Consider the following 14685-nt stretch of genomic DNA (forward strand, 5'->3'; position numbering starts at 1 on the left):
TTTTATCTCAGGAACAGGAGTGGAGAAATAAGATGTTTTTTCTTTCAGCATCTCTTGAGAAAATGCTAATGGAAATGTAACTGTTATCTTTGATGCTGTTATAGAAGCAGACAGTATTTCAACCACATAAAATATGCACCCAAGACTAATTGAACTCTTATCAGAAATGTTTAATAGTTTTCTCAGCTTTTCATTTCCTTATACACGGTTTCCACTGTTTTTAAATTATTGCATTTTCTCCCCGGTCCCTAAACGAAACAGACAACTTTACTGGTGTTAACTAGGTTACTAATGCATTAATTCTATCGATGTAAGACATTATTCTGGTGAGCACTACTTTATTTAGTCTTCTAGGGCAACAAGTAATGACAGAAGAGAAGCTGCATGTATCTAACTATAGTTGACAAACAAATGGCCTACCATGTCGGAAATTATAATATGGCCTACCAAATGTTTAAAATTATAAGCAGAAATGTGTCTAAATTAGGGGTGAAAGTAGCCTAAGCCAGTAAACTATAAGGTCCAGTACAGAGTATCAGCTAAATAAATTATTATGGTGGATTGAACTGTGCAGGTAGCCTACTTCTTGAAGTGATTTGTTTGACAATCAGATGAAAACATCACAACACCCATGATATGCGAAACTGAGCCTGCACAGACAGTGAAAAACAACAGTAAACGGGATAAGATGTTTACATGCCCCAGTATCCCAAAGATCAGCATATCCCAGGCTTCTCATAACCGGGATATATGCTTTTTCGGGGTATTGTAAACGGATATAATGTTTATATGCAGCAATTCAAAAACAGAATACTTTACTATCCCAAAATAATAACGGGATATTGGGGTGCATGTTAAAGGTGGTCAGTGATTTGTTGGGTTTGCCCCAAGTTAATTTCTTTGCCACATTTTTTTTTGCAGTATTACTTTAGTGCCTTATTGCAAACAGGATGCATGTTTTGGAATATTTTTATTCTGTGCAGGCGTCCTTCTTTTCACTCTGTCATTTAGGTTAGTATTGTGGAGTAACTACAATGTTGTTTATCCATCCTCAGTTTTCTATCACAGCCATTAAACTCAGTAACTGTTTTAAAGTCACCATTGGTCTCATGGTGAAATCCCTGAGCGGTTTCCTTCCTCTCCAGCCACTGAGTTAGGAAGGACGCCTATATCTTTGTAGTGACTGGGTGTATTGATACACCATCCAAAGTGCCATTAATAACACCATACGCAAAGGAATATTCCGTGTCGGCTTCTTCTTTTCTTTTTTTTATCTATTAATAGGCGTCGTTATTTTACTCCTGAACTTATTTAGGCTTGCCATAACAAAGCGGTTGAATATTTATTGACTCAAGACAAAAGCTTCACTATTAATTAATTTGTATACAAATCTAAAAACATACTACAACTGACATTATGGGGTATGGTGTGAAGACCCGTGACAAAATCTCAATTACATTTTTACTTCAGGCTGTAACACAACAAAATGTGGAAAAAGTGTGTGTGAATTATTTCTGAAGGCACTGTACATCTACATTAATTAAAGGTAGACTCAGCAATATGACGTAGATGCAGAAAGTAAAGAGCATAGTGGGTCAATTTCCAAAACTAAGAGCGTTGAAGCGTGAGGTTCAACTTCTCCGCTGTTTTGGTGCCCTGGCTACCACGCTGTGAACAGCGTGAAGCGAACCCATGCTCATGCGCCGATACTGTGTGAGAGCTAAGTATTGCATCTCGCTCATTTCAATATCTGTGGTGCTGGTCGTGGCAATGTAATTTCGCTGAATATACCTATCGCACTTGTGGGCATTGCTGCTTTTAAAGGCAATGTTACTGCGTTCACAGATCGCATTCAAGGTAAACGCTGCAGATGTCAGATTCATTTTAGGAATGTCCTTCAAAATGTCAAGCCACTATAGCTTGGTTTCTGATTGAATCCCAGCCTTAGTCTCTTTACAAGGATAACATGTACAGTAAGTAACCAATTTAATTACAATTGCCAAAATTATTCTTTATTTAAATTCACATTGGTCACAAAAAATAAACCAATACAAAACCTTAAAGGTGAAGTAGCTTGTAGCCATTTCAACCCTAATCTAGCGCACTTGTGACATGGGATTCTGCTGTAACTTCACCACTGGTGTAAAGACTAATGTATTATAACTTCTGACATACTGTTACATCTACAGGTGCATTTGGAAAGTATTCAGACCCCTTGACTTTTTCCACATTTTGTTACGTTACAGCCTTATTCTAAAATTGATTAAATCGTTTTTTTTCACTCATCAATCTACACACAATACCCCATAATGACAAAGCAAAAACAGGTTACGACATTTTTTCAAAAATAAAATAAACAAATAAAACTGAAATATCACATTTACTTAAGTATTCAGACCCTTTACTCAGTACTATGTTGAAGCACCTTTGGCAGTGATTACAGTCTCGAGTCTTCTTGGGTATGACACTACAAGCTTGGCACACGTGTATTTGGGGAGTTTCTCCCATTCTTCTCTGCAGATCCTCTCAAGCTCTGTCAGGTTGGATGGGGAGCGTCGCTGCACAGCTATTTTCATGTCTCGCCAGCGATGTTTGATCGGGTTCAAGTCCGTGCTCTGGCTGGGCCACTCAAGGACATTCAGAGACTTGTCCCGAAGCCACTCCTGCGTTGTCTTGGCTGTGTGCTTAGGGTCGTTGTCCTGTTGGAAGGTGAACCTTCGCCCCAGTCTGAGGTCCTGAGCGCTCTGGAGCAGGTTTTCATCAAGGACCTCTATGCCGACTAGTCTCCCAGTCTCTGCCGATTAAAAGCATCCCCACAGCATGGTCCTGCCACCACCATGCTTCACCGTAGGGATGGTGCCAGGTTTCCTCCAGACGTGACGCTTGGCATTCAAGCCAAAGAGTTCAATCTTGGTTTCATCAGACCAGAGAATCTAGTTTCTCATTGTCTAAGAGTCCTTTAGGTGCCTTTTGGCAAACTCCAAGCGGGTTGTCATGTGCCTTTTACTGAGGAGTGGCTTCTGTCTGGCCACTCTACCATAAAGGCCTGATTGGTGGAGTGCTGCAGAGATGGTTGTCCTTCTGGAAGGTTCTCCCATCTCCACAGAGGAATTCTGGAGCTCTGTCAGAGTTACCATTGGGTTCTTGGTCACCTCCCTGACCAAGGCCCTTCTCCCCCGATTGCTCAGTTTGGCCGGGTGGCCAGCTCTAGGAAGAGTCTTGGTGGTTCCAAACTTCTTCCATTTAAGAATGGAAGAAGTTGCTGCAGAAATGATTTGGTACCCTTCCCCAGATCTGTGCCTCGACACAATCCCTTCTCGGAGCTCTATGGACAATTCCTTCGACCTCATGGCTTGGTTTTTGCTCTGACATACACTATCAACTGTGGGACCTTATATATACAGGTGTGTGCCTTTCCAAATCATGTCCAATCAATTGAACTTACCACAGGTGGACTCCAATCAAGTTGTAGAAACATCTCAAGGACGATCAATGGAAACAGGATGCACCTGAGCTCAATTTTGAGCCTCATAGCAAAGGGTCTGAATACTTATGTAAATAAGATGTTTTTTTTAAATAAATTTGCAAAAATGTCTAAACCTATTTTCGCTTTGTCATTATGGGGTATTGTGTGTAGATTGAGGAAAAACATGTATGTAATCAATTATAGAATAAGGCTGTAATGTAACAAAATGTGGAAAAAGGGAAGAAAGAACAGGGTCGTGTTCATTAGGCACCAAACGGGGGAAAACACTGATTGAAACCGGAAGGGACATCCTGTCCAAAACTCATTTTTCGTATCCGTTGCAAATCATTTAAAAACATTTTTTTTGTTTTTTTATGAAGACGACCCAGGGTTTAGTCATTCAGGATGCAACAGAAGATAATTTATTGACCTGCTAACAGAACGAAGGCTAGAGACAAGGTTTTTAATAAACACACCTTCAGAACTCTTACAAAACAATATTACCTGATACTATCTTTTCAGGCTGCAAAGTAAAAAAAATAACAATGTCAAGTAAAATAGAAAATCCCCATAATTTTATCAACATTTTCAGAAACATACTAAATATAAGATAAAGCAAAATAAAATATATAGCACCCATCTTGAGTATTGCAACTCCATGATAAAAGGCTTGTGAAGACATTGCCCTCTGTGGAATCACTTTTTGACCATGTGTCAAGTTCGTTCACATATCACTCAGTACCTGTTCTCCTCAAGGTACAGAATTTATAAAAGTAGAATACTAGCTAATCCTAAACTTCACAATGCATTACTTACAGTATCATCTTACTGTATGTGTTTTGCCACAGGTTCATTTAGGACTGTTTGACCTGTGTGTAAAAGTTTGATTTAGGGCCATTTGTACTGTCAGTCAGAGCATTAACAAATACAGTATTCATGCTTTGCTTATACCTACTGTGCCAGCCTGTGGCAAAGTACAGTTTACAACAAATTGTCAAATCCCTGATTTCACATATTTAAAAGACTGCCTTGCGGGCAATCAAACACACGGTATGACAAAACCAGATCAAAAAGCTAATATTCCACAAATCCTTTAAAAATGATCAATTTAGACAATTCCATCTATCAACTAGTCAAGTGTATATCCCTACTCGGCAAAAAAATCCATTAAAAATGTTAAAAATCATTAAAAAAACTATCATTTCAGTCTTCAAACTGAGGTGCAGCTTCTTGTTGAAGGGAGGGTAAAGGATGTGTGGGGTTGAGGTCTGTGCACGTCTAGATAGGGCTCGTTAGGAGCCATTTACCCTTTCTTATACATTGCCCGCCCATGCCTGTGGTTCTTTAGAGCCACCAATGTCTGGAATCTGATCAGTGAAAGACTTTATCATCCACTGTCTGTCTGGGAGTTGTCCCTCTGTGGTGGTGGCGGCCGTAGGAGGTTGGTAAGTGTTTGCCTTCTTGGCAGCGTCTGAAATTAGAAGAAAATACCTTTAAAGCTCTGAGGTGAGGTCATTTGAGCATGCTACCTCGAGCCCATTGTTAGGAACAGGTAGTTAAGTGTTTTAGGCATGGAGGTCGCTAGATCGGGCTTCTTTGTATCTGTGGTATTACGGCTTCTGTGACAGCATGGGCAGCACCATTGAGGGCTTTCTCTATTTTAAAGTAGTCCATTTCTTCTTCTTCGTTTTGATAAGTGTTTTGATAAGTGTTTTGATAAGTGTGTAAATCTCTATGAGAACTGCAAAACAACAATGTACCCATCCTCTGGCTTGTAGTTCAGCGTTTCCCAAACTCGGTCCTGGGGACCCCAAGGGGTGCAATTATTTTTTCTAAAATCCCCTATGGGAAAAGTGAATGGTGGAAAAACAATTGGAACCATTTCCCTGTTTTGACTGCTAGGGTTTATGACACGCCCACTGTGGGGCTCTATGTGACTGCGTATAGTATACTATCCCTGCATTCCAAATCGACCCCTAGCCACTTCTGTAGATCTGAAGGGATTGGATAGGAATACACAAAATATGCTTTTTAATAGGCTGGATGTAATTTCCGCCATATTACTTACACCTATTCAGCCCCTTTAGATCTACAGCAGAGTCAGGAGGAGGAATTCAGGGCACATACAAATCCAGTGTGTGGATCACAATACCTCGTGGCATCTAGACTCATTTCAAGGTGAGGATGCATAAGTATTTTCGTAGTTTGGGTTAACTACCACTTTTACGACTCAAGTGTCCTGTGACGAGTCCCCACCATAGAAATAGTTACTTCTCATTATATTTGTATGGTCCATACTTTGTGTCTTTATGTGCTGACCTGTGTTTACAGCCGACGAGAAGTTAGTGACCGTTGCTCTGGCCCTCCTCAAGCCCGGACCCGCCCTCGCCGTACGCTCCGCCGAAGGCTGCCTCATAGCCTGGGTCGTACGCCTCCTCCTTGATCGCCATTCTCTTGGCGTCCTCTGTAAGGGGGAGAAAAACAATGAATTCAATGTATTTTTTGGTAATTTATCTGGTAAACAAGACAGTTTTCAAAAAGCTCCTTCAGGTGATTATGAATACCTTGAGATGGGGCAGGACTGTGATGGATTTTCATTTCATATCAAAATGAAATGTCATACTGTCCGTTTTCATAATAATGTAGCTTGTGTTAATGATGTACAGTGAGGGAAAAAAGTATTTGATCCCCTGCTGATTTTGTACGTTTGCCCACTGACAAAGAAATGATCAGTCTATAATTTTAATGGTAGGTTTATCTGAACAGTGAGAGACAGAATAACAACAAAATAATCAAGAAAAACGCATGTCAAAAATGTTATAAATTGATTTGCATTTTAATGAGGTAAATAAGTATTTGACCCCCTCTCAATCAGAAAGATTTCTGGCTCCCAGGTGTCTTTTATACAGGTAACGAGCTGAGATTAGGAGCACACTCAAATGGAAGAAACACAAAATAACTGTCAATCTCCCTCGGCCTGGGGCTCCATGCAAGATCTCACCTCGTGGAGTTGCAATGATCATGAGAACGGTGAGGAATCAGCCCAGAACTACACGGGAGGATCTTGTCAATGATCTCAAGGCAGCTGGGACCATAGTCACCAAGAAAACAATTGTTAACACACTACGCCGTGAAGGACTGAAATCCTGCAGCGCCCACGCAAGGTCCCCCTGCTCAAGAAAGCACATATACATGCCCGTCTGAAGTTTGCCAATGAACATCTGAATGATTCAGAGGAGAACTGGGTGAAAGTGTTGTGGTCAGATGAGACCAAAATGGAGCTCTTTGGCATCAACTCAACTCACCGTGTTTGGAGGAGGAGGAATGCTGCCTATGACCCCAAGAACACCATCCCCACCGTCAAACATGGAGTTGGAAACATTATGCTTCGGGGGTGTTTTTCTGCTAAGGGGACAGGACAACTTCACCGCATCAAAGGGACGATGGACGGGGCCATGTACTGTCAAATCTTGGGTGAGAACCTCCTTCCCTCAGCCAGGGCATTGAAAATGGGTCGTGGTTGGGTATTCCAGCATGACAATGACCCAAAACACACAGCCAAGGCAACAAAGGAGTGGGTCAAGAAGAAGCACATTAAGGTCCTGGAGTGGCCTTGCCAGTCTCCAGCCCTTAATCCCATAGAAACTCTGTGGAGGGAGCTGAAGGTTCGAGTTGCCAAACGTCAGCCTCAAAACCTTAATGACTTGGAGAAGATCTGCAAAGAGGAGTGGGACAAAATCCCTCCTGAGATGTGTGCAAACCTGGTGGCCAACTACAAGAAACGTCTGATCTCTGTGATTGCCAACAAGGGTTTTGCCACCAAGTACTAAGTAATGTTTTGCAGAGGGGTCAAATACTTATTTCCCTCATTAAAATGCAAATCAATTTATTAAATTTTTGACATGCGTTTTTCTGGATTTTGTTGTTGTTATTCTGTCTCTCACTGTTCAAATAAACCTACCATTAAAATTATTGACTGATCATTTCTTTGTCAGTGGGCAAACTTACAAAATCAGCAGGGGATCAAATACTTTTTTCCCCTCACTGTACATTATGCAAATGTCTGAATACTCATTATAGCACTGACTGCAGCACGTTCTCTTACCTTTGGCCAGTCCCAGGTCAAAGGTGTACTCCAACTCCTGAATCTCGTCAGATCTGCCCACGCCCCTGAGCTGGTCCCTCAATTCCCTCAGCTTGATGTAGAAGTGCACTTTGTCCTGGGCACGGGGAAACTGGGCACAGCGGGCACTTGACGAGGGCATCAGATACAATGCCTGTAGGGGCGAGGGCAGGGTTATGAGTCATTTCAAAGGGAAATGGCACTGTACTTCCACTGTATGCTCAATGCCAATAATCATAGTTAATGTTGACTATTTCAAATAGTTTTTGTTAGATTTGAATCTCTAGTCAAAGGTGACATTTTGACCAGTTATTGTGAAAAATACCTTTATCCAGGAAGTACGTTTTCTTTCAACTCTTCATTTCTTTATCATCCATTCATCATAAAATACAGTATCTGGAGCACCACAACACACACTACCAGGTAGCAGAACCCTTACCACTTCACAGTCCGGTATCTTGTGTGGCTGCAGACCAAAGTCAAGCTTTTTGGGCTTCTTACCAAACATCTCTCTGCAGAACATTTCATAGATACCTGAGAATAAACAGTATTTCAATGGTTAATATGGAATTTCAATTTCAATGGAAAGTTCTGGCCACTGGAATTTTCTCCTCTAGCAGGGATACATGTAGCTACTTACATTTTCCATTGAAAACAGCTATGAGTGGCTTGTACTTTTTCAGCTTCTCGACAAGAATTAAGGCGCCCTCACGTAGCTCTTTGCTGTGAAGAAACATAAGTTGAGTCATACATTGTATTCCATCTACAGTATATGTGAATTCAGCTTGCTGTGTGGCCACTGTTCGAGACAGAAATGTCTATCATCTCACTCATTATTCTTTAGCACATTGCAGACTGACGGATTTTATTATTTTCTTCCTAAGCTTACGTTGAGAGGTCTTTGCTTCCAGGCGTTGTCCTTGCCACCATGTTGGTGAAGCCGATCTTATATTTCTCTGGCAGGCTGGTGTCGCTCATGTGGTTAAGCTGCTCATCAGTGAATCCGGACAAGAACAGGCACTTCCCTGAAGAGGATAACTATTCATTAATTCGTTGTACCATTATTTTTCTGAAATTGGGGTGAAGATCTTAATGCTCTGCGCACTAAGCATACAACTGCATCATCCTGTTTGGCATGAGTAACATAACATTGCCTTGAATTTAAAGCTTAGCAATTTCTTTGATTCATAAATGGCGTTGGGGTAAAGAAAGAGCTGACAAATAATAATACAAAGATTGTAAATGTTTTCAAAGTAAGAGACTGAATATATACTTAAAGCAACTTACAGAAATGGTTTCCAGGGCCAGGGAACCATCGTCCAACATAGGCTGCCACCAGACCTGGGTTGATTCCAATCTAGAACAAAAAGTTGCACAAAGAGTTGCACATTATACTACCGGGTTGTGCTCATTAGAGCACACAAGACAGAACATCTTCCAGCTGAAATAGAAAATGAGCATTTCTTATTGGACAAATCAAGTAGCTCCATTGTCTGGCGCACATCATAAAAGAAATGTCTGGCACAAAGCGACAAAAGCGTTGAACTCACGATAACATAGTCCAGGTTGTAGTCAAGGATGTCAGTCAGAGTTCTACTCATGACCTCATCCTCAGTCATGCCTTTGAAGCGGTCCCTTTTCTTCTTGACCTTCTTGAAGGTCTCGTCTATTTTCCCCTGCGTGCCGTCTGCCTCTTGACCCTCCTTGCCTTTCTTGGGCTTGGGGCCCGGTTTGGCCTTGGGGCCCGGTTTGGCCTTGGGTGCCTTGGGCTCCTTGGGCTCCTTGGGTGGCTTGGGCATTTTGGGTGGCTTGGGCTCCTTCGGTTGTGCCGTTCTCCCTCGCTTTTTCGCTGGAGCTGCAAGAGGGAGAGATCTTCCAATCACCTTGCTGTGAACATTCACACTAGCCTCGACTGTCACATGAACACTGATTTGTCAATGAGACATTTGTTTTTAATCTGTAGGGAAATGCATCAAATAACACTTCTCCCACAAATTAATCAACTTTAAATCCATCGGGCCATAAATACACAGAGGATCATGTCCTTATTTTAATTGAATACAGCTCTGTGGGAATAAAGAACCAGGGTACCTTTCGCTAAGTTGGCGGGCTCTTGCTGAGCCATGAGCTCATGATTGACAGCCATATGTGCCATGACCCTCTCCTCTCTTGGTCCCTCTGCGTAGTGAGGGTGAGGACTGTGGTGGTGGTTGATGCCTGGACACTGTCCCTGCAGAGCTTGAAGCTGCTGAGTAGACTGAATCCTGTAGAAGGAAGACAAAAGAAAAGGACCCCCAGTGTTAATTCTATATCTGAAATACAGTGACTATACCAAACATTAGGAACACCTTCCTAATATTGAGTTGCAACCCCCCAATTTTCTCTCAGAACAACCTCAATAAGTCGGCATGGACTCTACAAGGTGTCGAAAGCGTTCCACAGGGATGCTGGCCCATGTTGACTCCAATACGTCCAACAGTTGTGTCAAGTTCATTGGATGTCCTTTGGGTGGTGGACCATTCTTGATACACACGGGAAACTGTTGAGCGTGAAAAGCCCAGCAGTGTTGCAGTTCTTGACACAAACAGGTGCGCTTGGCACCTACTACCATGCCCCGTTCAAAAGGCACTTAAATCACCCTCTGAATGGCACACATACACAATTAATGTCTCAATTGTCTCAAGACTTAAAAATCCTTCTTTAACCCTTCATCTACACTGATTTGAAGTGGATTTAACAAGTGACATCAATAAGGGATCATAGCTTTCACCTGGATTTACCTGATCAGTCTAATGTTTTGTATACTCAGTGTATATTCTAGTACAGGGTTTCCCAAATTCGGTCCTCGTGACCCCAAGGGGTGCACGTTTTGGTTTTTGCCCTAACACTACACAGCTGATTCAAATAAGCAACTAATCATCAAGCTTTGATAATTTGAATCAGCTGTGTAGTGTTACGGCAAAAACCTAAATGTGGACCCTTTGGGGCCCGATGACTGAGTTTGGGAAACGCTGTTGTAGTGAGACCTGTAAAGTACACCATGCCCTCCAGGACATTTCAGAATCTTTAAAAAGGTACCAGAATGTCCAGAAAAGGTACCTCCACCATATTCATGAGGTAGCATACATTAGACACAGCTTCTACATATCATAGAAATAACCTGTGATGTTCCCTATAACACCTGCATTTTAAGTCTCCTAGATTAGGCAGAACTGGACTGTAAAGCCATTCTATATATATATATTTTATTTATTATTATTATTATTATTTTTGTTATTTAGCAGACGCTCTTATCCAGAGTGACGTACAGGAGCCATTATTCCTCCTCCACCAAACTTCACAGTTGGCACTATGCATTCGGGCAGGTAGCGTTCTCCTGGCATCCACCAAACCCAGATTTGTCCGTCGGACTGCCAGATGGTGAAGCGGGATTCATCACTCCAGAAAACGTGTTTCCACTACTCCAAAGTCCAATGGCGGCGAGTTTTACACCACTCCAGCCGACGCTTGGCATTGCGCATGGTGATCTTAGGCCTGTGTGCGGATGCTCGGCCATGGAAACCCATTTCATGAAGTTCCCGACGAACAGTGCTTCCAGAGGTAGTTTGGAATTTGGTAGCGAGTATTGCAACCAAGGACAGACGATTTCACACACTTCAGTATTCAGTGATCCCATTCTGTGAGCTTGTGTGGCCTACCACTTCGCGGCTGAGCCGTTGTTGCTCCTAGACGTTTCCACTTCACAATAACAGCACTTACAGTTGACCGGGGCAGCTCTTACAGGGCAGAAATTTGACAGACTGACTTGTTGGAAAGGGGGCATACTATGACGGTTCCACGTTAAAAAATCCCTGAGCTCTTCAGTAAGGCCATTCTACTGCCAATGGAGATTGCATGGCTGTGTGCTCGATTTTATACACCTGTCAGCAATGGGTGCGGCTGAAATTGCCAAATCCACATATTTGAAGGGGTATCCACATACTTTTGTATGTATGTACAGTTGAAGTCAGAAGTTTACATAGCTCCCGAGTGGCGCAGCGGTCTAAGGCACTGCATCTCAGTGTTTGAGGCATCACTACAGACCCCCGGTTCGATTCCAGGTTGTATCACGACCGGCCGTGATTGGGAGTCCCATAGGGCGGTGCACAATTGGCCCAGCGTTGTCTGGGTTTGGCCGGTGTAGGCCGTCCATTGTAAATAAGAATGTGTTCTTAACTGACTTGCCTAGTTAAATTAAGGTAAAATAAATAAAAAACACCTTAGCCAACTACATTTAAACTCAGTTTTTCACAATTCCTGACATTTAATCATTGTAAAAATTCCCTGTCTTAGGTCAGTTAGGATCACCATTTATTTTAAGAATGTGAAATGTCAGAATAATTGTAGAGAGAATGATTTATTTCAGCTTTTATTTATTTCATCACATTCCCAGTGGGTCAGAAGTTTACATACACTCAATTAGTATTTGGTAGCATTGCCTTTAAATTGTTTAACTTGGGTCAAACGTTTCAGGTAGCCTTCCACAAGCTTCCCACAATAAGTTGGGTGAATTTTGGCCCATTCCTCCTGACAGAGCTGGTGTAAGGTGGAGTCAGGTTTGTGGGCCTCCTTGCTCGCACACGCTTTTTCAGTTTAGCCCACACATTTTCTATAGGATTGAGGTCAGGGCTTTGTGATGGCCACTCAAATACCTTAACTTTGTTGTCCTTAAGCCATTTTGCCACAACTTTGGAAGTAGGCTTGGGGTCATTGTCCATTTGGAAGACCCATTTGCGACCAAGCTTTAACTTTCTGACTGATGTCTTGAGATGTTGCTTCAATATATCCACATAATTTCCCTTCCTCATGATGCCATCTATTTTGTGAAGTGCATCAGTCCCTCCTGCAGCAAAGCACACCCACAGCATGATGCTGCCACCCCCGTGCTTCACGGTTGGGATGGTGTTCTTCGGCTTGCAAGCCACCCCCTTTTTCCTCCAAACATAACGATGGTCTTTATGGCAAACAGTTATATTTTTGTTTCATCAGACCAGAGGACATTTCTCCAAAAAGTACGATCTTTGTCCCCATGTGCAGTTGCAAACCGTAGTCTGGCTTTTTCATGGCTGTTTTGGAGCAGTGGCTTCTTCCTTGCTGAGTGGCCTTTCAGGTTATGTCGACATAGGACTCGTTTTACTGTGGATATAGATACTTTTGTACCTGTTTCCTCCAGCATCTTCACAAGGTCCTTTGCTGTTGTTCTGGGATTGATTTGCACTTTTCGCACCAAAGTACATTCATCTCTAGGAGACAGAATGCTTCTCCTTCCTGAGTGGTATGACGGCTGCGTGGTCCCATGGTGTTTATACTTGCGTAGTATTGTTTGTACAGATGAACGTGGTACCTTCAGGCATTTGGAAATTGCTCCCAAGGATGAACCAGACTTGTGGAGGTCTGCAAAAAAGATTCTGAGGTCTTGGCTGATTTCTTTTGATTTTCCCATGATGTCAGGCAAAGAGACACTGAGTTTGAAGGTAGGCCTTGAAATACATCCACAGGTACACCTCCAATTGACTCAAATGATGTCAATTAGCCTATCAGAAGCTTCTAAAGCCATGACATCATTTTCTGGAATTGTCCAAGCTGTTTAAAGGCACAGTCAACTTAGTGTGTGTAAACTTCTGACCCACTGGAATTGTGATAAAGTGAATTATAAGTGAAATAATCTGTCTGTAAACAATTTTTGGAAAAATGACTTGTGTCATGCACAAAGTAGATGTCCTAACCGACTTGCCAAAACTATAGTTTGTTAACAAGACATTTGTGGAGTGGATGAAAAACGAGTTTTAATGACTCCAACCTAAGTGTATGTAAACTTCCGACTTCAACTGTATGTACATATGTATATATAGTGTATATATGCGTCTGTGTGTGATTGGATCTCAGATCATAAGATGCACAATCAGTTAGGCGTGCAAGTAAAGACATTAAAGACAACGGTAATTCTGTGAATAACTCAATTCAATGCATTAGGTTATAGGATTTCATAGATGTAGGTTTCACAATGAATAAATGCAATCAAAACAAAACATGCTGTTATTTCAGATTCATAACATTTGGCCATTCATGGGGGGATTTCGTTCAATCGGCGTCCTCCTGGGCTTCTTTTTGACGGGATAAGAACTCAACACTGTTGAAGATATTCTGAGTGGACAGGCAGTGCTCCATACACCTTTTCTTCCATCTTTATGGTGGATTTACTTTGTTCGTTCGATCAATATTCATGTTGAGGACACATTATTATTCTGATTTGGATATAGCACATTTCCTGTTCATTGTCAATGTCTGGCTTTCTGAATTAGCTACGTTAGCTAGCAACAGTGTCAGGGAGGAAAGTCAAAATGATCCATTTTGTGCTAAACTAGTGCCGCTTTAGTAGCTGGTTTGTCAACAAAGTAAACACCAACACACATTCTACCCCGACTTCGTCTATAGTGTACTTTCAATCAAAATCTAATCGATTATGGATAGCCAAGATAGATCGATACCTAGCATGCATAGCTATATTCGCTAGCTAACGTTAACTAGCTTAGCTAGCTATTGCGCTAAATAGCATGGATGAATGACTTGCTACCTTTGCAAACTAGCAATGAGCTGGTTCGCTGTCCAATGGATACGAATTGTATGTAATTGATCAAATGCATACATACCTCTTACAGATATGGTTGAATGTGTTTTTTTTTTCTTGAAAACGATTGTACTCTATCACTTTCCCTTTGGACTTGCTAGCACGTAGCAAGTAACAAAGAAAGACATGACCGTATGCACGTCAACTTTGACATGGGGAGATACCAACATGATTAATAGGGAAACAAAGTAAAACATTCTTCTCCTAAAATAATACGTCAACGTTTAGTGCATGTATGACAAACATTTCTATTGACATCAGGGATTTATGCTAATATGAACTGCAAAACTATATATAACCCAAGCCTCACTCCCCCATATCACCGTTGGTTTGCTCTACGGACTTTTAAACTCGCGAGGTTGTTTTCCATTGGCTTCCAAGCCTCTGACACAACTTGCAGGCATGTTTGCCGTTTCAATTCGATAGTGG

The 14685-nt window shown here is 41.8% G+C and overlaps 1 protein-coding gene across 1 annotated transcript; it reads right to left on the reverse strand.

The window, feature by feature from the left end:
• Positions 1 to 3865: 3865 nt before the first annotated feature.
• Positions 3866 to 14421, reverse strand: LOC121532135 (G/T mismatch-specific thymine DNA glycosylase-like). The gene is made up of 10 exons (XM_041837850.2): positions 14279 to 14421; positions 9681 to 9853; positions 9140 to 9444; positions 8877 to 8946; positions 8479 to 8614; positions 8230 to 8312; positions 8029 to 8123; positions 7572 to 7743; positions 5786 to 5930; positions 3866 to 4937 (listed from the first exon to the last, which is right to left on the reverse strand). The coding sequence occupies exons 2-9, from the start codon at positions 9742 to 9744 to the stop codon at positions 5809 to 5811; spliced, it is 1047 nt and encodes a 348-aa protein (XP_041693784.1). The 5' UTR covers positions 9745 to 9853; positions 14279 to 14421; the 3' UTR covers positions 3866 to 4937; positions 5786 to 5808.
• Positions 14422 to 14685: the final 264 nt, after the last annotated feature.

Source organism: Coregonus clupeaformis, chromosome 19 (genome assembly GCF_020615455.1).
Source record: "Coregonus clupeaformis isolate EN_2021a chromosome 19, ASM2061545v1, whole genome shotgun sequence".
Lineage (NCBI taxonomy): Eukaryota > Metazoa > Chordata > Actinopteri > Salmoniformes > Salmonidae > Coregonus > Coregonus clupeaformis.